The sequence below is a fragment of the Rhinopithecus bieti genome, unplaced genomic scaffold (assembly GCF_001698545.2).
Source record: "Rhinopithecus bieti isolate Rb0 unplaced genomic scaffold, ASM169854v2 scaffold_20150, whole genome shotgun sequence".
Classification (NCBI taxonomy): Eukaryota; Metazoa; Chordata; class Mammalia; order Primates; family Cercopithecidae; genus Rhinopithecus; species Rhinopithecus bieti.
Window position 1 is genome coordinate 4,340,846 of NW_016810565.1, and position 25,217 is coordinate 4,366,062.

A 25,217-nucleotide genomic window follows, 5' to 3' on the forward strand; every position below is an offset into this window, starting at 1 on the left:
GGAGAAGAGGAAGGAGAAGGAGGAGGAGGTGGCAGTGGCAGTGACGGCCATGGCTGTGATGGTGGTGGTAGTGGTGGTGGCCGTGGTAGCTGTGATGGCCATAGTGGCTGTGGCAGCAAAAGCAGTCGGTCTCTCCTTCCCCATAGGGAGCATGTCCTTATCATCTGCTGCAGCAAAGCCAGGTGTGCAGACTCAGGATCCATCTTGACTCAGGTCTAGCACCCTTCAGCCCCTTGCCCTCAGTGCCTCCACTCAGCCCAGCCACAGGCTGCTCACAGAAAGCCACTCTGGGGGGAGGAAGGCTCACCTCCCGGGCTCAGCCAGCACTCCTGCTGCGGGCAGCGATGGGTCTGAGGCTCTACCTCTGCAGCCCTGCTTAGGAGCCTATACACAGAGCCCTGCTCAGGAGCCATTTTGAGGAATGAGTTTAGCCCCAGCCTGGCTGGGCCATCTTGGCCATCGCTCAACATCAGGTCAAGCATGATGACCACTCCGCCCAGCCCTGGGGAATGTGAGAAGAGGAGGAGGAAGACTCGAAGCCCCAGGGGAGCTTCCTCTCTGGGGCTCCAGGAACTCACACAGTGAGCTCAACTCAGAACACCTCTCCACCGCCAAAACCAGACTTCTCCCACCTCCTCCTGTACAGTCCCTTCTGGAAAGAAGCCTGGCATCCCACGATCAGGAGAAGGAGGGGACCAGAGAGACGTTAGTTCATCCAAGCACGTGTCAACCTCCGGACCTCCAACAGCCACCCTCCCCTTTGAGAGCCCAGTGGGCAGGGTAGGGTGCTGGCAGCTGTGTGGGGTTCAAGCTGGTTCCCCGCCCTCCCACCCATCACACTGCCCAGCGAGACAGGACGCCCAACACTCGCCCCTCCTTATATTAGTAGCACATCCATCACTGTTTTTGTTAAGACAGGAAACACATTTATTGAGAGCACAGTGGAGTGCGCCAAGCCCGTGCTTTGCAACCGTATCACAGCGCCCCTCACAACAGCCCTGTGAGGTAGGTGAACAAGCCCACTTCCCACATGCAGACACCGAAGGCTCAACAGCTCCCCTAGGCCTCGGGGTTCCTGTGGGGTGGGCAGGGGTCCAGCCCGCGGGTCTGACCCCAGGTCAGCGGCGTCCATCAGTCAGAGGGCGGGTCTCTACTCAAGGGGAGGCCCCGGGTCCAGAGTCTCTGGGTCCAGCCTGTCCCGTGGGAATAGGTGCAGGGCGTCCCCGTGGCTGTGGAGGCTGAGAGAGACACAGTTGCAGATGAAGGCCACCTGCTCCCGGCCTCGCTGGCCGACAAGAGTTCACAGAGAGACAGGCAGGCCCCAGGAGGGAGGGAGAGGAGAGTAAGTCCGTGCTCAGGGGCTCCTAGCAGCATGGAGGGTGAGAGGAGCACCCAGCCACCAGCCCGGCCCGTCTACCTAGTGTCCCTCAACTTCCGGTGTACCCTGCCGTAACTTGGACTCTGCCCACTTGCAGAAACTTCTGGAAGCATCACTCTAGTCCTGACGCCCACTTACAGCTGGCAACCCCTGATTTCTCTCACCTTGATAACCCAGAACCCAGGACTCTCATCCTTTCTAAATGCTATCCCCAGCTCTTCTGCTCAACCTATCCAGCTTTGGTGTTTTTCTTAAAACTCAGACTCTTCCTCCTCCTGAAGGTTGTAAACATTTCCCCTCTGATCATCTCCCATCTGAACCTGCTGAGTCTCTGTATTTAAAAGCAAACCCTTCCCTCTGCCACTGTCTCCCCAGAGCGGGCTGGTGCTTCCCCCGTTGCCCTCCACTCTGCCCAAGAGTCCCTGGGACCAGTGCAGATAGTTCCAGGGAGCACAGGGCCTCTGCGGTCAGTACCCAGTGGTCCGAGCCCACCAGGAGAGCCGGGGTGAGAGCGCCTGTGTGCCAGGTCACAAAGCATTTATTTCACACAAACAATCTCATTGAATCCCACAATAACCGTGCCAGGCAAGTGTGACGCTTTCCAGGTTAAAATCCGCAAACTCGCCCAGGCCACACAGTCAGAAGGGGTTGGGGGGGGCCTTGAATCCAGACCTTGAGTCTCATGAGCCAGCCTAAGGCAAGCAGCCAGGATTCTCGGGGTCACAGCCATCTCCTGAGCAGACACTGTCATGAATTACCCCCTTTCTAACAGGTGGGAAAATCGAGGCTCAGGGGGGTTCGAGTAACCTACCTGGTACCCATGCACCATTCTTCGGGGGTGAGACAGACAAAAGGAATCGAGCTCTGGGGTCTGATCCCCCCACCCCTCAACCCCCAGTTTTCTGGATACCTAAGGCTGCATCGCAAACCTGGCAGGTGCCTTACGGGTCAACGCTGACTATCACCAATGGTGGGGACAAAGCCTTCTCAGGTGGAACAGGCTCCTCCCAAGGCAGGGGCTTCTGAGGCCTCCAGCCTCAGGGATGGCATGGGGGGCGGAGGAGTGGGTCATCTCTCCATTCGGAAATTGCCAAATGTATTCTACATTCTCAAAATCACCTGGGCCACAACACCAACAAACACATGTTGGTCCAGATGAAGTTTTATCCTAGATATAAATATTTCCAAAATACTGTGTTTCCACTGGGGGAAAGCCACCAGTGACTGCCTGTCCCCAGACTGGCAGGAGGGGCAGTGAGGCTCCAGAACAGGTAGAGACCCTTCCCCAGTTCAGAGTTTCCTCCAAAGAGTCTTTGCCAAGAAACACACCCTTTCCTCTTAAACAAACGCACGTACACTAGCCAACCAGCCCACTCGGCTCTTTCCAGCCATTTAAATAAACCCCGCCCTCCACAGGTGGCAAGCATCTATTAGGTGCCTACTAGTGCAGGAGGCAGGGTGTAAAGGATCAGGGCAGTGCAGGCCTCAGAGCAGGGGTTCAAGGGCAGCTTCACGGAAATCTCCCTGAGCCTGTCTCCCCACCCGCCCTCAGGAGACCGGGACCCAGCCCCACCCAACTCCAAGGGACACTAGGTGTCTAAACCCCCCCCCCCCCCCCTTAGGTCACACACAGGCCTGGCCTGAGGGGACCCCAAGCCCCATCCAGGAATAGATACCTAAACAAAGACTCAGAATCTCCTGGGAGGGCCTCCCTACTGTGGAGCCCCTTGGGAGCAATAGGAGGGGCCCCCTCTGCTTCCAGGTTCTCAAGAACAGGGGATGGGCACGGGGCAGACACCAAGGCCACGCTGCAAGGGCTCCTTAGCAAAGCCCAGGGGAGGGGAGAATCAGGAGACCCATGTGGGGGCTCCTGGGGGCAGGCATGGCAGGGACCAAGGTGTGACTCCCAGATCTCACAGTAAAGCTCAGGCTGAGAAAGAGGCAGGTGGATGAGACCCGGGGCGGCAAGGGGCCCAGGTGCCTGCCCACCAAGGCTGTGAAAGCTGGAGACAAAAAGTGGGGGCAAGGGAGCCTTGCATGGGGTGGGGACCAGGAGTGGGGAGTGGGGAGTGGGGAGCAGAAGGAACACCCAGCTCAAACCCCCACCAGCTGGAATGTGGGGTGTAAGAGCCAAACACTGCACTCCCACATGCAAGAGACGAGGGCTGGAAAAGGAATACGGTGGTCTGGTGAAGAGACCCCTGATCAGAAACAACCCCTGCCTGGGATGTCCAGAGACCCCCGCCAGCGCAGCAGCACTTCCTCTAACGCAGCTGAGTCCCCTGGAGGGCACAGCCTCCTTCCTCATCCCTGCACTCCTCTTCCAGAGCACTCCTGGGCACTTGGCAGGGGTGGGGACGCACCAGGCTGCATTTGCTGGGGGCTGGCAGGGATGAACCGGACCAGGTAGGAGGCCTTATTTGGTGGACTCAAAAAAGCACAGGTTGTTTGTGCAAGACTGGGAAGTCCTGGCTCTGATACCAGCTGTCCTGAGTCTCAGCAAGCTCATCTAGGAAATGGGCCCACATCCCAGTTAGAGAAGGGAAAGTGTACAAGACCCCCAAGCTTGGTGCCAGACCCAGGGAAGGTGGCAAAGCCTACCTTCTGCACCTTCTGCCAGGGAAGGAAAAGGGCCGTGAGGAAATTCAGAGCACAGGGTGAAGGGAGGGTTAGTACCCCAAGGATGCCACCCAGAACCCCTTCCTCATCCTCTCTCCTGGTCACCCCCACTCCTCCTCCCTAACAAACAAAACCAGGGGCATACATGAATGTTTGCAGAAGCCCCTCCAAGCAGACAGACCGTCCCCTCATGGCACCGACAGGTACAGCAAACCCCAAAGCACAACGGCCCTGTCAGCTACAACCTGCTGGGGAGAGGCAGCAGCCCATGGTGGAACGGGGGTCGGGGTAACCTCTGAGGAAGGAAAAAGCCATCACTTATCAATCAAACAAATATTTACTCTGGGCCCACATAGCTAAGCACCTGCAGGCTGCTCCGCCAGTGGTTTGCACATGCCACTGACTGTGGGAAATGCAATCCCAGCGTAAGGTCAGGGCTGACTTTTTATTCACTTAGGACTAGTAAAGCCATCACTCATGCTTTCAAGACAAACCCCACCATATGTCCATTCCCAGGGAAAGCCAGCATCTGCACAGCACTGTTACAGCGCACCCACCCTCGGCCCTCACAACAGCCCTGTGAGGTAGGCTTTCTGGTGACCTATGGCTTAGAGAAAAGGAGACCAAGGGTCAAAGAGGCAAAGGGTTAATGAAGTGGCCCCTGGGTCTGCCAGATCCTAAGGCCCAGGCTCTTTCTAACACAAAACACAGATTCTCATCAGACAGCTCAAGTTCCATCACATGATGCCGAAACAAGGCTCCTGCTCTTCAAACATGGCATACAAACGTCCGTAAGATACAATATGGCAGTTGTTAACAGGTTCATGAAGAGCAAAATAATCATCTCTTAGTAAAGGTTATAAACATCAAGGCTTGTCATTGGTTACAATTTCATTAGCTATCCATTCATCCAACAGAAAAGAAAGGCAAGCGCTACCACTCGCCAGGCACTGTGTTGGGCACCCAGCCTGCTGGCACTCGAGCCCAGACGTTGTCAGTTGGGGCAGGGGTGGAGGAAGGGACAAGGCAGTGTCTTTGATGGCTGGTGCCTAATATTTTGGGGAAAAGGACACCACCCAGAGGGGCCTTTTGAAGTAGGTGCTGCCCACAGGCCAGGCACAGAGGCAGGAAGCACACAGCATTCAGAAAGCACAGCCAGGCGTTTCCAGCCTCTCAGAGGTGAGCGTGAACCGTACCCCCGGGGGGTCCAGGGGCATTGCCCAAAGAGTCCCCCAAACCCCTAGCATGAAAGTTCCTGCCAAAATTCCTCCTGTCCCACCATACACCCCTCCATGTTTAGAGATAAACACTCCCACTCAGCTGCCTGAGACAGGCTGTCTCCCTGGCCTTTTATCCTCACTCCCCTGGCACACCCCCGGGGACACGCACACCGCCCTTCCAGAATCACAGTTCAAAATGACGGTTACATTGCTCCTCACAACAGCCCTGCGAGGTAGGTGCCGCAGTCCTCCCCAGAATGCAGCCTCAACTCCAGCTCTCATAGTGACTTTAAACCACACAAGTTTGTCCAGCTCCAGGGTCTTGGCTTTGCCTACTCTCCTTCCTCTCCAATGCAATGAATAACATTCAGAATTCCAGGTCGAATCCCCAAGACCTATGCCTCACCCCCTACCCAGGCAGCAGGAACTCAGGGGGTTCTCACCTGGTCTGGGACCTGCAGGACACCTCGGAGCTGTGCCCAGAGTTTGCAAAATGCCACGTGCCTTGGACACCCAGGTTTGCCAATGGAGTGTCCTATGCAGACCCCTGCATGGGAGGTGATTCTTATCACCCACATGAGCAATCATCTCCCCCAATTTTCTCTAAATAGAGCTGGGCATTAACTCCTCTTGAAAGGGGCAGGAATGGCTCCAAGATCACCTCCAGGAAAGGCCAGAGTGTTCTAATGACTTGAAAGCCTGCTCACAGCCAGAAGCAGCCGCTCATCTCGGAACCCCTGGCTCTCATTTTGGCCTCTCGAGGATATATGGGCTGTGATTTCTGAGCACCCAGGGAACACAGTTGGCTGATTCTTAATCAACCTAGTTGTACAGGGGACAAAGTCAGAGGGGCACTGAAACTTGCAACAGAACTCGAATCTACAAGCCTGAGCTGACTCAGGGATCTCACCTTGTCACCGACACACAAGCACGGCCCCTTTACCAAAATGTTCATTGTTTCCTTTCAAAAGGCAATGTGGCAGTGTGTCCTTGGGAGCCAGCTCTAGTATAGCACTGGCTAATTTTTTTTTAATGTTTATTGGCTGTGAGTGAATGAAGGAAGGAATGAAGGAATGAATGGATGAGTTACAACCACTGCCGTCTGGTGGAGGAAGCTGAAAGGCTGAACGCAAAGCTCATGGCAGGGACCATGTGCCAGGCAAGGCGAGGCCTGGGCAGGACCTCCCTGCTCATGGGTGGAGGGCTTGGCCCAGGGCTACTCTAGGACCCCGACCCTGGGTCATAGTCGTGGTGTGTGACACATGGAAAGCACCATGGGGAAGAAGCCGTGGGTGACAGTGGCAGAGGAGATCCAGCTGGGATGTGCTCAGAGCAGTAACCCCAGAGGAGGAGCTACAAGAAAAGGTGTTTGCTTCATAACCACAGCCCATGGCACTACACAGCCCACCCAAAGTGAAAGGGTTTGCTTTCAGGAGAAGAAAAAGCCAAAAGCACGGGGTCAAGATAAGTAGGCCGGGTGCATGGATGGGTAGATGGAGCAATTCATATTGAAAGTCATCGTCGGCCTCCCAAGCTTGGATACCAAGCTAAACATGTGGGTGAGTGATTCTGACACAGGCAAACAGTGCTCAGTGCTATAGTAGAGGGATGGGTGGGCAAAAGCAGCTCTGCTGAGAGTGGAGGATGCTCTGGAAAGAAGGGCGAGCCCTCCTTGGGTGATGTGCCCTCCCCAAAGGGCTGTGACTGACCTGTAAGCCCTGATGCTTTGGGCAGAACATGCCCTTTATTCTGCTCCTTGGAATGTAATTGCCCCAGGTGAAGAAAAATAAAAGGGGATTCTCCCATCAGTCCTGATCCAAAATGTTCCATTCATCAGTTAAACCCCAAAGACTGGGCTGGTGGGAAGGCCACCAACTGATCGTACAGGGTGCTAGGATGTGGCTGTCTGGACCTTGGAGGTTCAGAGAGCTATTCCTGTCCCACAGCGGTTTTATGGAGGGCAAGATCAGAGTTCACGAGTACCCCCAGGAGGTCCAGCCTGCAGTGTCTCCACCTGCCAATGGAAGGTATCCTTGTCCCCATCACCCACTTCCCAGGGACAAGCAAATCCTAATAAGCAAAGCCCCACATGGGGCTCACAGTCTAGCAGGGGAAACTGATCTGTAAAGAACCTGAAAGGCCACCTAGGCCAACCCCACACCATGGGAATCTCCTAAACACTATCTTCCCTGAGGGCTACCTAGCTGGTTCCTTGAATGTCTCCAGTGAGGTAAGGGCTCCCTACATCCCAAGAACACCTGGGACCAGTCTCTTCCGAAAGCCATGACCCAAGGGGCTTGGACAAACAGTTCACAGAAGAGAAAATACAATTTGTTGACAAACATAGGTGAAAGTGTTCGCCCGTCATTAGTAATTAAAGCAATGCAAGTTAAAGTAATGCAAAGTACTTTAGAACAGAGACAAACTAGCCAGATCTTAATTAAATAGTCATACATTACTGAACATTGTAAAATGCTGTAAGCCTTCTAAAATTAATCAATATCCATACAAAGATGCATAGCCTTTCTTTCAAGGGACTTAACCAAAGGAAATTCATTCATTTATTCACTCACCAATCCATGTATTCACCCATCCTTCCCCCTCTCATCCATCAGCCGAACACTCACTCACTCGCTCCTTCCTCCATTCTTCCATCCACTCTTCCATCATTTACTTAGAGTCTACAACATGTTGGGCATCAGAGATACAAAGGCCAATTCAATAAGCTCCTTGCCCATATGGGGCTCACAGTCTAGCAGGGGAAACTGATCTGTAATGAAGCAATGATAATTTCTGGGTGGAAGAACATAATTCTTAAGAATGAAAAAAAGGGTGTTCTAAGCAGTTAGTTGTGGCATTATTCATAATATTTTTAAAAGGTGGTTATACATAAGAATAACCGAAAGGTTCTGTGAATGACGCCATAGCCACTCAACAAGGCACAACGCAGCCAGTGAGGTTATGAAGATGAATGGAACAAGGGAAAATGTTGATGACAGAATATTAAACAGAAGGGGCAGGATGCAAAAAAAAAAAAAGTGTATGTGGTGATTAATGGCAATTAGGTTTTTTTAAAGAAGGGCTGCTCATTAAAAAATAGACACTCTTGGCCGGGTGCGGTGGCTCAAGCCTGTAATCCCAGCACTTTGGGAGGCCGAGATGGGTGGATCACGAGGTCAGGAGATCGAGACCATCCTGGCTAACATGGTGAAACCCCGTCTCTACTAAAAAATACAAAAAACTAGCCGGGCAAGGTGGCGGGCACCTGTAGTCCCAGCTACTCGGGAGGCTGAGGCAGGAGAATGGCGTAAACCCGGGAGGCGGAACTTGCAGCGAGCTGAGATCTGGCCACTGCACTCCAGCCTGGGCAAAAGAGCGAGACTCCGTCTCAAAAAAAAAAAAAAAAATAGACACTCTTTTTTTAAAAAAATATGCCCGTAAGAATGTAAAATGGGTGACATGTCAGAATGTTGAGTGGTGGATGCGTTTCCCACTGCTCTAGGTCAAATGTCATCCACACCATTTACATTAGGAACACAACGGGACGCAGGGGGACTCGTGGCCTGTCTGTCCCAGAGGCCCTGAGGCCAAGCTTCCCAAGGAGGGAGTTGGGAGTCACAGGAGGAGGCCGAGGAGAGTTGTGGCTCCTGGTGTCACCAGGAAAGGATTTGTGTGTGGGGTGCATGCAAACGACAATGTCAAGAGACAGAATTTGTTCTCATTTTTAAAAGTTGAACGAACACATAAAGATAGGCCCTGACCAGACAGGAGCACTAGGATCACAACTCGGACCTTGTGGGTCTGGTTCAGAAAGAACCGGGTGGGGAGCACGTGAAAGACATTTTATCCCTGGCTTTTGTGCCATTAGGAACCCTATCCCGAATCTCAGCATCCCAGAACTAAAGACCCTTTCAATTCCAGATGCAAAACTCTTATGGGTCAAAGACCCTAAGAGCCCTGATGCCCCCTCATGGTCTCCGCATTTCCAAAAGGACACAGAGAATTCATGCAACCCAAACCCACCTACCCTCCAGGGTACCACCCACCCCCAGAGCTTCTCCCATTGGCTCAGTTCGACCCACTGTGAGCCATCAGGGCAGCCCCTAGATGTTGGGATAAGGCTCTCCTAGCAGCCAAAGTCACCTGTTCCTTCCAGTTTCTCTTGGTGCATGCAATGGGCCCTCTCTTCCCCGCCTTCTGCACACTGTAAGTCTTCCTGAGCCTCTGCTGACTTTTTTTTAACAGCCGTACATGAGTTCTTCTGAAAGACCCTCCTGGTCTTCTTCTGCCCTGAGCCCCTCCCGCCCCATCCTCATCCAACAGCGACACTTGGCTTGTCAAGGAGAAGCTTCAGCAGGCGTCCCCAGGGATAATAAGTGCACCCCCAGACCTCAGTCCAGCCAAGGCAGAGCCTGGAGCCCCAGATTCTGAAAGAGGAGAAGAGCAGACCCCTGAGGCCCCAGCACCACATCAGGCCCACGAGGCCCAGCTCATGTGGCCCTGACACGTGGTACTGGAGGCTCAGAAGGTGGCTCCTGACACATGAATTCCATGTCCTCCGCCTTCTAAATGCTGTTGCCATCCACTCGGCCGGAGATAGAAGCGTGAGAACCACCCCCTTCTTCTTGCTTCCTCCCTCCTTCATATCCTGTCTATAACCCCATAGCTTTGATTCCTGAGCACCCCACTTTGCCGCCATCAGCTCAGACCTCAAGCATCACGCTAGAGCAACAGCCCCATCCATGCCTGCACCCACACCCCCCATCCCACCCAGTGTCTACAGAGTCACACTGAACATGACACCACCCCCACCGCTCCAGACCACCTGGCCCCACCCCACTCCCCTGCCTCCCACGTGCTCCCTGCCATCGTCCTGAGTCCATCCAAGCTGTGCTCCTACTGCTCCAGGCACTTGTTAAGAATCCAGTGTTTTTAAATGTCCCAAATAGGAATTGAGAGGTCAACAAGGGAGACTTTGGTCCTTGCTTTTACAGACAAACACATGCACACAACACAGAACTACGCACATTTCCTCCACTACAGAGAAAAGAGACTCAACAGAACCTGGGAGGCCCTGGGGGACGACTTTCAGCATGAGCAACTCTCCAGATTTGCCCCTGCAGTCCCCCGGAGGGTGAGTCAGAGAAGAGACAACCTCAACACAGTGAAACGCGATCCCACCAAGTTACAAAACACATTGTGAAACAGCTGAGAAGACAGAGAGGCCTTGAAGCAGGCTCTAGGGATGGCATGTCAAGGGAGCCAGGGTCCCCAGACCACTTCTGCAACCCCAGGGGTGCTGAGGTGCACCTGCTGCCCAGGGAACCCTGAGTTGAGAAGCTTGGATGTCCTGCCCCATGGAAGACCAGGCCAGAGGGTGGCCTGAGCACTCTGCAGAGAGTTGCAAGAACAAGGTTTCTGGTGGCTTGCCCAGGGCTCCTGGGTCCCGGGGCTTCTGGGTCCCCCCTTCTCAGGTGCCCCTGGCCACCTTCTGGCCTTTCCCTGCACCAGCCCCTGGATGTAGGCGCCACACCCAGGGTGGCATACAGCAGGCGGGGCCCATGCTCCATCCAGGGCCTATTGCTCCCTTACCCTCTGCTGCCCCCTGGCGGGCAAAACCTCCTGCACAGGTGACCCATGCCCAGGGAAGGGCCAAGCTACCCACCAGGCTTCACACCACTTGTTCGTGCAACCTTCATGCGGGGCCCAGGGTCCAAGCCCTTCCTGCCTATCCAGGCCATAGATGTGGTACCGTCAACAGGGACACGTAAGGTCAACCCAAGTAGGCAGCTGGTGCCACTCGCAGTTTACAGATGGGGAAACTGAGGAAGAGACCGATGCAGTGAAATGTCCCACACAGCCAAGATAGGGCAACAGCACCCCAAGACCAGGGTCTTCCTGAGCCAGGGCAAGTGCATGTGACAAGCACATGACATGCCAACAGCCACCCTCCCTGGGGACCACTTCATTCCACTGTCTAGAACACAGAACTGGAAAGAATGTTCCTTCCTCTCTTCCCTTTTTCCCTCCTTCCTTTCTTCCTACCTTCCTACCACCCTTTCTTCTAGTCATTCATTCATTCATTTAGACCTGAGTCCTTTGTTTATGGACGTCAGTAACATAGTTTGAAATTAATCATAACCTTTGGCCTAAAGGCTTCCATTCACAAGTCCTATTTATTGACTGTTGTTTTATTCTTTATTCATTGCCTCCCAAATTGTATCTTTCTTTCTTTCTCTCACCCTTCCTTATATTTCTCTGGTTCTTTCTTCTTCTTCTCTTTTTTTAAAATCTGAGAGAGTCTTGCTCTGTAGCCCAGGCTGGAGTGCAGTGGTGCAATCTTGGCTCACCACAACCTCCACCTCCCGGGTTCAAGCAATTCTCCTCCCTCAGCCTCCCGAGTAGCTGGGATTACAGGCGCGTGCCACCACGCCTGTAATTTTTGTGTTTTTTTAGTAGAGACAGAATTTCACCACGTTGACCAGGCTGATCTCAAACTGGCTGGTCTCAAACTCCTGACCTCATGATCCGCCCACCTCGGCCTCCCAGAGTGCTGGGATTACAGGCATGAGCCACCATTCCCAGCCATCCTCTGGTTCTTATAAAGTCAGGAGCACAGAATCAAATGAATCAGGGCTCCCGATCATCACCTTCAGGCTGGTCTCTGAAGCACTACTGCTCCTTCATCAAGCACCATTCACTCTGTCATCCACTCACTCATTTGTCCGCCTTTCTTATTTTGGGTATTTGTTTTCCTTATTAATTGTGTTAATTAAAACCCCACGGGCAAAACAAACATCTTTGGCCCATGTATTTATTTGCAATCTTTCTTCCCCGCATTTAGTCACCTTCTACGTTTAAGTATTTATTCTTTTATTTATGAACCTCAATTGCATCTATTTTATTACAGTACAGTGTTTTGGAGCCAGGTATGTCTCTCTATTTTTCATTTATTCTTTGAAAGGTATAATGTATTTATCTATTTAAGGAGTACGTATGTAAACTAATTATAATCCCTGTTCAGACAACCTCCCTTAACTATCCATTTATCATTTTGGTTGTTTGTTTATTACCTTTCCTTTTCCTTTTCACTTCTTTTTATATTTTCTCCAGTTTCCCTCCCCCGGGAACGTGGGCCTGGATTATCTCATCCATCTTCAGGATTACCGACAGCCTTATGACTAATCCTAACAGATCCTGCTCTTACAGATACACCCACATATTCGTTCTCTTTTTTATTGGTTTTTCTTTATTTTCCCTTTCGCTTCCATTTAGTTTCATTTTTGCCTTTCCTTCTCTCTATCTGTGACTCCCTGACACTTCTCTTCTTGCCTCTTTTCATGCTTATGGACCCCAGGTGCCCGGAGTGAGATGAATGAGAACCCCATGGGCAGCTCCTTCCTGGCTGTGCCAGGCATTTCCATTTCTAATTCAGTCGTTCATGTGTCCGTTCATTCTTTCTGTCATTCTTTCATTTCAATATTTGTTCTTTTATTTATGGACCTCAGGTGCACAGAATTGGATTAACTATAATCTGCGGTTCCCGGAGCCTTCTGCACACCGGTCCGCGTGGGGCTGTCTTTTGTTCGTTAATTCCTCTCCCTGGGGATTTGGTGCAGGATTTATTTAACTATCTTAGGAACCCAGTTTTGAATTAGTCATAATTCTTGCTGCCTTCTCTCCTGTTTTTGTCCTTGCACGGTCCGCTCTCCCACATATTTATGTCTTTATTTATTCATTCAATATGTTGGTATTGCTTATACACATCCTGTCATACATTTCCATATTCTCTCCTCTCTTGGTTTCTCTTTTCTTTCTTTTGGGTCTTGAGTGCAGAGGATAGGGAAATCATCCATTCTCATTCATTCAGACAGTCACTCCTCTATTCAGGTGTTTGTGCTTTGATTGATTAACCTCAATGTTTACTATTTATTATATTTAATGGATAAAATTGTCTCATTATATTTCAGTGCTTGTCCAGGAAGTGCCTTTTCGTTCATAGGCCTACTTCAGTATTTTCTTTTCTTACATCTCTCCCTCTCTCATTCTTCCAATTTTTCCATTCCCCGCTCCTTTTCTTGCGTTCCTATGGAATGCATGCATCTATTCTTTCATTCAGTCTTTCACTTGTGGTCATTTTGAAAACAAACTTCAGAGCCACAGATTTGAATTAATGCGGATGGCTTGTGCTAAACCAGCCCCCTTTGATCAGCTTGTTCGATCTACTTATTATCTCTTTCACTTCCTTTTATTCCATTTTCATCTTTTCCCACCGTATTGTTTCTTTCCACCACTCCCTCTTTCTTTCTGTCATTCTTTTGGAGAGCTGCACCCAGGATCAATGACCCTCACCCTTGTCTACAACGCCCTCCTCATCGGTCAGTGCGAATCTTCTGTCATTCATTCATTCATGCATTCGCCATGCATCCATTCAGTCTTTCTTTCTATGTAAATACTTATTTTTACACTTCTAGACAGCAGGTGCATCTAACTGGATACATCATAATCTGCAACTAATGGGCCCTCTGTCTGTGGCCCCACTCCTCCCTCCCATGTGTATGCTTTGAGCCGTCCCTTAGCTGAGTAGGTGGCAGACCACACCAGCAGCACCAATGCCAATTAAGTGGCCTGCTTGGTTCACACAGCCTTTCATTCCTGTTCTAGCATGGCTCTGTCTTAAATCTGCATGCATGTATTTATTTCTTAATATATTACCTCTCTTCCTTTCTCCCTTTTCACATTTCTTCCCGTTTTTTATTGTTTCTCTCTCTCTCACTCTCTCACTCGTTCTCTCTTGCACTCTGTCTTCGGAGCTCAGTGCCATGGAGTGGCTGTACACATCATAAAGCCACCCGCAAACGCCCATCCTTGGCCGTGCGGTTCCATGTCTCACTCATTCCTTCCTTCCTGCATTCATAGCATCCTTCTTTCCTGCTTTCTCTCTTTCTGTTTGACATTTATTCCTCTATTAGTAGAATCAGGTGCCCTTATGACAAGTCCTAGCCTAACTTTTCTCGTGGATTTACCCATGTATCTGTTTGGCTGTTATTTCTTTTTACTGTTCCTTTCTCTCTTCTGTCACAGCTTTCCATACCTCCTGTCCCTCATTCTCATGCAGCTGGGGTGCCCAGGGGGGACCCCAACACCCTCATCAGGAGGACCCATGGGGCCACGTCTTCTCATTCACCTCATCCTTATCTGTTTAGATACTCACTGACTTGTTCACTTAGATGTTTATTATTTAATGGATAGCCTGTGGTTTTCTAGAAGTGGACCAGCCATAGCCCTTAATTTGTGATGATCTTTTGCCACCACCTATCACATTGCCTTCTTTTACATCTTTATTTATCACCCATTAATGTATTTCNGCTTTCCATACCTCCTGTCCCTCATTCTCATGCAGCTGGGGTGCCCAGGGGGGACCCCAACACCCTCATCAGGAGGACCCATGGGGCCACGTCTTCTCATTCACCTCATCCTTATCTGTTTAGATACTCACTGACTTGTTCACTTAGATGTTTATTATTTAATGGATAGCCTGTGGTTTTCTAGAAGTGGACCAGCCATAGCCCTTAATTTGTGATGATCTTTTGCCACCACCTATCACATTGCCTTCTTTTACATCTTTATTTATCACCCATTAATGTATTTCTGTACTTAACATTTGTTACATTTTTTCCTATTTCTTTATTTATCCACATTATCTTTCTCATATCCTTTCATCTAACAGACCTCAGTGCCCAGGACTGGATGACTCAAAACCCCTCACGACACCGTGTCGCCTGGCACTGCATTCTCACTGCTCATTCATTCATCCACACATGCAATATAGACTTTTTGGCTTTTTTCTTTCTTTTGTCATTGATTTATTTCTGTGCAGACTTCAAGTGCTCAGGCTTAGATAACTTTTGGTAAAAGCACACTCTCATATTTCACCCACTGGATCCTCTTTCTTTCTTTGCTATTCTTTGAACTCTTTCTCTGTGGTTTCTTTATTTTTCTATGCCAGGAGCATATACTATTTGTATTAGTCCTAACGTATAGCTTACAATAGTCTGACATGGTCCTCATTATAGAGTTACTCATCCTCTAGTTTTTTTTTTTTTTAACTTTCTATCTATTTGTTGTTTTGGTTTTTTAAAAAAAATCCTTCCCTTCTCCCTTTTGATCACTTGTTCCCTAACTTGCATCCTTTCATTTTGACAGGCCTCAAAATCTATGTCTCATTCTGTACTTCACTACTCGTGCATCCATTCTTTCTTTTATTTAGGTTCTTTTTCATTGTCAAATGTCAGAGGCATATATTTGAATGACACATATCCCTTAGTCTGTGATCACCTGATACTGCTTTGTGTGTTGCCCTATTACTTAGTGATTCAACGGGTTTTTCCTATGTATATATTGATTGCCTGGGCGTCAAAGCGGATGAACCACGGTCTTGTGTCCACACACTCTCATCCTGGCTTGCTGACTTCTTCACCTGTTTACTTGTTTATTCTTCTCTCTTGCTTCACTCATTCATCCTCCAGCCATTTACTATATAATGCAACAGATACCAGTGAAACAACCTCTCGGCACCAACAAGAAACCCAGAACATTCACAGTATCTTTGGCATCCCTGCTTCTTCTCACTTAGTCACCCACCAAGGTACACACAGCCCACAGTCCGGAAACACATACGAATGGCGGATGCAGAGCAGAGACACAGTGAATGTAAAGGTTACTCCCAGACCCTTCTGGGGCTCACATCCTAGACGTACTGGGGGCAGATCTGAGATGAGGGCCCACGTTCCCCAGGCCCCCTGGGCAGGGCAAGCACCTCCTGTTCTGCCCCTCTGGATCGTGGTGAATGACCATCCCCATGAGAAACCTGTTTCAAGACCCCAGAATACATAGAGACACACACATGGTACATAGTCTCCTGGTGGGAAACGACGGACATGGAGTTCATTTTTAAATAGGTGGCTTTGTCTGTGGCAATATAAAAATATTTTGGCCTTTCAAGGCAAATACAAAAGAAACTACCCATTACCATGGCTGAGTGTCTCAGTCCCAAACAATAAAGAACTTGAAGAGGTTTAGCCGGAAACTTTGAAGACAGAAAATCTGCCCATTATGTTTTCCAGACATTTCGAGGGGGTGAGCGGAGGTCATTGGAGCTCGAAGCCCATTTGGAAGGCTGGTCCCTCGGCCTGCGTTTTCTCCTTGGCCCTTTGAAGGCCCCCCAGCTCACAGGGCACTTCCATCCTAGTCTGCCCTGCGGCACAAGAGCCAAAGGGAGACTCAATAATGAAAGAGCCATTCATTTAGAAGAGTGAAAAAGAAATTCTTTTGGGGTCCGACATTTGAAGCCGCCTATAGAATTCCTTTGCCACAGAGACAACACAAGGAGGCTGGGGGTTCCCGTCTTAGAAAACAGGAGCCCCCAGGTCTGCACTTGGCTTGACTCGATGGGCACCCAACTCCCCGTGCACAGACCCCCCCCACCAGTGCCCGCCAGACCCTCCACGCGGTCCGCCTGGCAGTGTGCTCCAGGAGGCAGGCCCCACCCTCAGCAGCAAGGCCACATGTGTGTGCTCTTTACACTCCAGCCACTTACGATTTCGAGCTGGAGGGGGGCTGGGGTCCCACGTCCGAGGTCCCTTCCCACGTAGGAATCCAGGTGATGGCTTCGGCTGTAAGGAGAAGGCATTAGGTCACAGAGTGGAACCTCACTCAGGCTGGCGAGGAGGAGGAGGGTGGATAAGGACAACAGCTCGGGGTGCAGGGGCAGGGGTGGCCTGGAGCAGGGACTCCCCAACCTCCAGCAAGTGTGGAATTGGAGAAGCCATGCATTTCTCTCCTCACTCCCCTCACCCACCAGCTGCCTATGGAGCAGAAGGGTCAGGAGTGGAAATATGGAACAGACTTGGGTTGGTGCCGTCCATGGACCTAAGTCGTGCTCTGTGGGACCCAAAGGCTTAGGGCACTGCATAGATGAGAAAGGGGAGTGACCCAGGCCCTGAAGACAGGGCATGAACCTGTGCTCTGGAAGAAGCAGGGTGCCCAGGTTGGTTAGCAGGATGCCAGGCCCTGGAGGAGACCAGAGAAGCGGGGTATAGCCAGGAGGGCAGCCCACAGAGGGCTGCAGGGCTATTAACGGGCAGGGTTTCCCAAAACCATGGCACACACATCGTACGCCTGGACAGACAACTCCACTGCAGCGATTTTGTTCACATTGCGGTAGGCACTGGGAAGCACCATGGCCGGGCACACTGAGTCTTCGGTGTCAAGACTTGCCTCACGTTTTAACCTGTTTTTTTGTTTGTTTGTTTTGCTTTTTCTTTTTTAATCGGGCAGCAGGCTGGGCCAAACGTGGCTCAGAATACTCCCAAGCCTTGAAGCTTTACGAAAAGCTGACTTCAGCAATGTCAGACACGTATCATGACACATTTGTCAAGACCCACAGGATGTGCGCCAGAGTGAGCCCTAATGATATGAACCAAGGCCTTTAGTTCATCACGTATCAGAGTTATTCCATCGATTGGAACAAACAGACCACACCACACGGAGGCAACGCGTGAGTGAGAGGGGAGATGGTGGGGACAGGGTCTGCGAATTCTCTGTACTTTCCCACCAGTGTTTCTGTAAACTGAAAACCACACAGAAAAAAGAAAGCAGTTTATTCATTTAAAAAATGTGTTGAATGAATAGCTCTTAAAATCTGTTCAGAGTCTACTTAAGGTGAGGAGGTGTCATAGAAAGGTAGCCTGAGACGGCTGAGATCCCACCAGCGTGGCAAGCTGGGTGATGGGGCAGCCAGGGGTTGAGCCAGGAGGAGGACAGGGCCAAGGTCTGTTTGAAAACACCCTCTATAGGGACTGTTTCCTGGGTTAGGCACAGGTGGAGATAGGAAGCCAGGGGGAAACCATGGGACGCCACCACAAAGCCACCCAGGAAACAGAAAGGCCATGAGAGGGATGTGGGGAAACTGGGGAAGGCAGAAACCACAGACCGTAGGTCCCGGCCCCAGGGGGGTGGCTCATGTCTGTCATCCCAGTGCTTTGGGAGGCCGAGGCGGGTGGATCACCTGAAGTCAGGAGTTCGAGATCAGCCTGACCAACATGGTGAAACCCCATCTCTACTAAAAACTAGCTGGGCGTAGTGGTGCGCGCCTGTAGTCTCAGCTACTCGGGAGGCTGAGACAGGAGAATCGCTTGAACGCGGGAGGCGGAGGTTACAGTGAGGCAAGATCGCGCCACCACCCTCCAGCCTAGATGACAGAGCACGACTCTGTCTCAAAGAAAAAAAAAAAGGTTTCGGGAGATACCTGACTCCAGCTGCCTGCCCCCCTGCAGGTCTTCAGGGACTCCCAAGACCACCTGTCCCCAGGCCTCTCAGGGATCTTTCCAAGCCACCCCTGCCATCTGGGCCACCCCTGTTGCCTCTGCCTCTCTATTCCCAGTCAGCCATGTCTCCAGCCAGGATGTCCAAGACCCAGCCAGGGCACAGGGGACACTTCTTGCCTCCAAGTCCTCCTAAACTCTACTTCCCTGGCCCGGCCCTTCATAAACCCTGTTTTGCCGTAACTGGTTAATTTGATAACCAAGAAACAAGAAGTCTTAAAGTAAGTGTTAGGGAAGCAGTGATCAGTGCATGGGTGACTGAGGGGCAGGCTTCGGTTACCTAAAGGCTGCCAGACCACCCATTATCTACTGACCAGCACTCGAGACCGTTTCCCACCCTCCCTCCGAGACTGCGCGTGGCTGGGGTGGCCTCTCACCATCACCACGCCTTAAGGTGGCAACGAGACTCAGGCCAAGAACACACAGCGAGACCAAAGGCACTGCCATTTCCCGCAGGAATCAGAGCCGAGGGCTTTGTTTTGCTGTTGCTGTTTTTGCTTTGTTCTTTTTTGTGTTTTTAATAGGAGCGGGGAAATCAGAAGCAGGAAGGAGCATCTGGGTTTTTTCCTGCTTCTGCTCCAGGGACCCCATGAACCCTCAGAGTCCCTGACTGTCCTTAATTAACTCTGTGTGCAGACCCCGGGCTGCTCTGCTACAGTGAAGTCCCGGCAAATTCGTGCCTTGGTTTAAAAGCTGCGTGTGCCAGCTCTGGGCTTGCCGTGATGTGTTAATAACGCAGTGCTGGGCTAGAATCTTAACAAATGTCAGAAAAGCTGCAGAGATGAGTCACTGTCTGGAACCAAAGAAAAACACGAGGCCTCCTTATAGAGTCCAGAGGAGTAATTGCCACAAGCATTTGATCAAAGACCTCATAAGTGCGTGCAGTGAGCTCATGACCCACGCAGAAAGCGTTGGTGAACACTCCAAAACCATCCTCCACAGCTTAATGGGATTAGAAAACCCCAGTTCTGCATCTTAGGATTTTAGAAGTTACTCTTTTCTGGAGGCAAACAGCACCTAATTGATCTGGCATGTCTTTGGTATAAATAACTTATGGCTGTTTCAAACAGAAAAAGACCTAAAAGGATGATTTTTATTAAAATGTTGATCTCAAGAAATAGAGCCTGTCATTACCAAATAATCAGTCTTGCCTCAGATCTCATCATTCCTACCTGTTGAGTAAATACCACCCCTTACAACTTCCCTGGACAAATGCAAGCTCTTCGCAGAGCTAATTTCCTGTGCCTCTGTGAGGCTGGGGCCCCGGACATGACGGACCCATTTATGAAAACAGGAGAGGTAATTGGGACATCTTTTGAAATCGTGTCCCCTCTCTCTCTCGCAGGCCCCCATCAGCCCTCTAATTTTACTTGGTCAGGTTACAGAGGATGTTTACATATGCCTCTTCCTGGAATTTCACCTCTTTGCTTCACGAGTGGGCAATTAGAGAGAATTAGGGCCTCTTTGGTGCCTGTTTACCGTTAATGGATGGAGTGGCGGAGGCAGCCTTGGGAAAGCAGTCTGCCCGTCTAATTGAAGCTGGCAATTTTTCGATTCCTCATTTCAGCTCGCAGGTATTGTAGCAACCAAGGTCACAAAACAAAAGCTGCAGCCCACCATGGTAATAACCAGGTGCAGGCCCGACCCGAGGTTTTGTGAGCTGTTCATTACCACACACTGCAGCACAAAGAGATAGCTGGAAATGTTTGCAAAGCTGAGTCTAAGATGGGCAGCCAGTGCAGGCGGGTGATGATCACTTTTCCAGAAGTTGTCATCCTGTTGGCTTTTTCAGGAAGTTCTCAGTTGACTGGGCCATAGTGCCAACAGAGGCGTTGGCGAGGGTCTCAGGACCCAAAAGGCACAAAGTGAGCCACGGGCGACGGGGGGGGGGAGGGGACGAACATTTCCTGGTTCTGAAGCCACAAGTCTCATTACACAAGAGTCACTCTACAGACCAAAAAGGTGTTCCAGACCAGCCCAGTAGCCTTCCTGTTTGGAATAATACCCCATAAAACAGGACCCCTGCACCCCAGCTACTGCGGCAGCCCCTGGGAACCTTTTTCAGGCTCTGACTCACACTAATGACCGGTGACTGTGACCCCCTGACCACACAGGTCACGCAGGAGCTGGCAACTGGCAGGAGTTTCACCTCCAGGGCCTGCTGCCAGCTCACTGTGCAACCTTGGGCAAGGCTCCGGGCCTCTGGGATCTCTGGTTTCCCCATCTCTAAAGCAGAGGGGGCAGTGGACCAGTGACCCCCAAAATCCCAACAACTCCAAAGACCCAGCAAACAAACCACAAATGACCTCCAGGGAGGCCCAAAGAAACCCCGAGACTGCCGGAGCGCCAAGGCCACTTGGACAACCACGGGTCTGTACTCGCCCATTTTGTAGATGGGAAAACTGAGGCCTAGGGGACTGGAGACAGAGGCCAAGGTCACACCCACAGTCAGGGCTGAGCACACACTGTAACCAGGTGTCTGGAAGACTGCTCCCGAGTTGCGGGAGAGAGCTGAGAACTCTCTCCTCTGTCCACCTGGCAAGTCCCGAGTAGCGACAGTGTGACCAGCCAAGAGGTGAGTGGAGACCCACTCTGGTGAAACAGGGGCCTTGCTTTCCAGCACTGACCTCCCAGGCTCCTTCTGACTTGGAGAATATGGAGAACTGACAGGCTGGTACCCAGTTTAACAAATGAGGCTCGGAAGCCAGCAGCAGCAAAGTCAGTGACCAGCCAAGACCGAGACTGGGTCCCACTCCTGTCATGGCAGGGACTTTGCCCCTGGTGCCTCTGCAGCGGCCCCACCCTTACAGCAGTCTGGGGCAGTGGGGGTGCAAACAGTTATGCTCTAACCCAAAGGGTCCCCTCTCTCACAGCTGCCCACCAACCCTGCGGGCCATGATGACCCCCTCCTCTCCTCCCTAACCATGAAACAGCAGCCCTGTGGATTTCTGAGCCCCCTACCCCCAACTTCCTGAGTACAGAATCACTCTGTGTCCACTCCCAGGAGGGCCCAGAGTAAGGGCTGGAGTGGCAGAAGGAACAGCCCAGCTGTGAGCGAGGAGGCTGGAGCAGACATGTGGTCAACCTTTGGCCCCTGACTGTCCTCCTTCCCCAACTTTCCATCCCGGACCTCTCTCCCCGCAGCCCCATTCTGTCTCTTTGACTATATGTCGGGCATCAGGCCCCAGTTGATCAAATTTTTGTTTACAGGCACAACCACTCTGATTCCCCTTTGCTAAGAAACTTTCAAAATCAATCCCTAGAATCTGAGAGCGTGAGCATCCCAGGGTCGCGCGAACCCGGTGGCTGGTTAAGTGCGTCATTGTGCAGCCTTGGAGCTCCTGACACACACACAAGGGCAAGGGGCCCCACGCAATCCCTGGGAGGGAACACACACATACTCCGTTTCAGGGGAAGGTAATTGACGTTTTCTTCTTTTCATCTGAAGAAAAGGCACCTTCCATTGAAAAGGCGCATTCACAGGACCTGGGAAAACTCATCTACGCTCAGCCCTCCCAATGATCCCCAGGTGGCTGTTCCCCACGGGGGGCTCCCCCACATTCCTCTCGGCCCGAGCCTTTGTTTCCATCTGAAACGGCCCTGGGAGCTCCCAGGCTAAGAGTCTCCTCCTTAAGCCCCTGCCAAAGACCCTATTCACTGCTCAGAGTAGAGGCAAGCCGAAGGTGGTGGGCAGCCTTCCTTTCTCCCAGGGTAGGGGACTTAAGAACTCTCCATCTGGATTTATTTTTAAGCTCAAAGAAATTGGAGAGCAATTAAGAAAGTCATGGCTACACCCTCCACCACCATCCTGTCCCTTAATGAACTCCTCTCTCACACACAGGCCCTCATGTCGGGAGGCCCACGGTGGCCCCAGCGACCCAGCACCTGCTCTGTACACGGGCCGCCCACGATCGCCAAGGGCTCGGGGGTGACAGGAGCTGAGAGGACAGACAGATATGTCCCAAGTCCTCATCACAGTTTGTCCTGAGTAAAGTGACCACAGTTTTCCAGGGTGAGGATTGGGGCCCAGGCCCTGGCCTCAGGACCTGACTCAAACCCAGAAGGCCCTAGGAATTCCAGATCTATGGGCCTCTCAGGCACCGCAGAGCTCGTCTTGGCACAGATAAGGGGTCTCTCCATGTCCACTGGATCTGGCTGGAGCTGGGACCCCTGTTCTGGCAATGTGCCGTCCTGCTGCGGTGCCTGCAGGGCTCCTAGGAGGGAAGGTGGGAGGGGAGGGGCCGCATGCTCCTCACCAGCCCCGAGGGGCCCTCTGCACTCCCACCTTTCCTGGCTCTGAAACACTGACCCAATCCATGCCAAGGAGGCAAGCCTGTTCTGTGGCTCCTCTTTCCTTAGACTTCCCCAAGAACCTGTGGGCAGCCCAGGTGTGGGACCGCGCTTTCTGAATGGGCTCCATACAAGACCGTCTCCTACCGCAGACTCATCCTTCTCCTTTCCAGACCAGGAACCCCACACTTGAGAGGCCTCGTTTCGAAAGGTACACCTCTTTTCTAGACTTTTCCATCCGCTCAAATCGGGGATGGGAGACCAGGCTAGACTTCCTTATTCCTCCTTTGGAAGAGGGGACAGGGCTCAGAGAAACAGCTGGGAGGGGGAACCAGTCCTAGGGGACAATTCACAACTCATTAATTCCAGTCTCCTAAAAAGAAGCCGCTCCCGCAACCCAGGGCTTTCCGGCCGCAGCTCACAATGCTGGCTTCCACATTGTCCACTGCCCTTTAACCCCCTGGGACCTGAATCTGTCTCCCTCCACACCCCCTTCTGTGGAAAGCTCCCTTCCTCTTTGCAAGGAATAATTCATTAGCAAGCTCATTAAAGATGGGTAGATATTCCTTTCCATTCTTTCTGGAAGTCAGATTGCTCATAAAAAACACATTTAATTTATTTCATGTAAATGACAGAATAAGAAACACATGCATCCTGTTGCCCTTAAGTCTTGCCAGGTTTTGACATTATTTGGAGAAATGTACTTGGAAATACATTTGGGGTTTGCATCACAACTCAGGAGGCATGAGGTCAGGGGCCCTGAAAGCAGCAATGAGCAACTCGCAGGTGAGAGGATGTGGGGGCGAGTGGGCAAATGAGGGGCCATTTTCTTCCTTTCTACAAGCTCAGGCCTGAGCTGCCCTCTTGGTTTCCTTTCCCAGCCACCCAGAGTGAGCAGGTGCGAGAGGAGAGCCAGTTTCCAGACCAGACCACCATCTTTACCCTGACACTTGCACCCGGAGAGTCCTACTAGAGGCAGACCCAGGAACCACTTAGCACGATGACAAATGGCCAGAGACCCCTCACCGCCCTCCACCGAGGTGACAGGGTCCTCTATGGCTCACTGCCTGGTCAGACAGGGTCTCATCTCTCCTCACTATGGCTCAGGCATTGGCCAATCCATCAAAATAGAATTTTCCTGAAAATGATCATGTCTTTCAGCACTTAATAATGGCCTTTCAGGCCGGGCGCAGTGGCTCAAGCCTGTAATCCCAGCACTTTGGGAGGCCAAGACAGGCGGATCACGAGGTCAGGAGATCGAGACCATCCTGGCAAACACAGGGAAACCCCGCCCCTCCAAAAAAAAAAAAAAAAAAAAAACTAGCCGGGCGAGGTGGCTGGTGCCTGTAGTCCCAGCTACTCGGGAGGCTGAGGCAGGAGAATGGCGTGAACCCGGGAGGCAGAGCTTGCAGTGAGCCCAGATCGCGCCACTGCACTCCAGCCTGGGCGACAGAGCGAGACTCCGCCTCAAAAAAAAATAAAATAATAATAATGGCCTTTCAACAGTTCCCGAGAAGATCATCAGCAAGGCTGACGTAGTAAGTCACGTTTCCACTTCTTGAATTGAGAACATGGTATATTTTTACCTATTTTCTACCTATTGACACACAAAACCCCCCAAATACGTGTTTGCCTGAGACTGAAATACTCATGAGCACCTGAAATAGAACTAGTGCAAAGAGGGTTCCATTTCAACCCAAGAGCCAGGGGCTGCCGAAGCTTGATCCTGTCCGGGCCTCGCCTGTGTGCCCCTGGCCTTCACTTTGACTTTGCCCCTGGGCTTAGTCCACCTTGGGAAAGTCCTGAGATGTCCCTGAGAAACCAGTCCAGGAGCTGATGGCATCTGGCTCAGACCAGCTACTCAAATGCATTCTAGTAAGCTTGGGACACGATCCCCACCCCCAGGACCCCAGCATCCTGCCCCTGTGCAAACCTCCCCTCCCAGGCCTCTTCTCCACATCACTGTGTTTGCAGGTGGCTCAGCAAATGCTAGCCTTGGAGTAAATGTCACAGGGCAGAGCCTTCCTGGGCCCCCTCCCTGGGTTTAGCCCTGGGCACACACTCCCCCCGTCTCTCCAGGCTGTGGGGCTCTCCAGAGAGCAGAAACAAGCAGACAAAGGCAACAGCCCAGGTTAGAGCGCCTCTGCCCCCTCTGCCTACGCTGCCACATTTTGTTTAAAAATAATATCCCCATCCCATTTCAATTTCAGGGGAGAAGGGCAGGGCTGCAGAAGAGCTGTCTCCAAATCCTCTGTTTGATTAAAGAGCATTACGGAGGCTGCGCTGGAAACCAGAGATACTCCGGGGGTGGGGGTGGCAGTGGGG

At 51.5% G+C, this 25,217-nt stretch overlaps 1 protein-coding gene and 1 pseudogene across 8 annotated transcripts in view; both read right to left on the reverse strand.

Annotated features, from left to right (window-relative positions):
• Positions 1-903: 903 nt before the first annotated feature.
• The window catches only part of LOC108542325 (uncharacterized), a 36,126-nt gene continuing 11,812 nt past the window's right edge, over positions 904-25,217 (reverse strand). For 5 of the 7 annotated variants that reach the window (XR_001889238.1, XM_017892287.1, XM_017892286.1 and 2 more), the window contains 2 exons: positions 16,817-16,892; positions 904-1,238 (listed from right to left, as the gene is read on the reverse strand). Coding sequence is in view for 4 of the 7 variants with exons in the window: in XM_017892287.1 (XP_017747776.1) it covers positions 1,151-1,238; positions 16,817-16,892 (164 nt within the window). In the remaining 3 variants the exon portion in view is untranslated. The remainder of the gene's footprint in view (positions 1,239-16,816; positions 16,893-25,217) is intronic. The other 2 variants (XR_001889240.1, XR_001889239.1) reach the window with 2 other exon arrangements.
• Positions 1,245-8,319, reverse strand: LOC108542324 (uncharacterized; annotated as a pseudogene). The gene has a single exon (XR_001889237.1). The product of XR_001889237.1 is annotated as an uncharacterized LOC108542324 (transcript).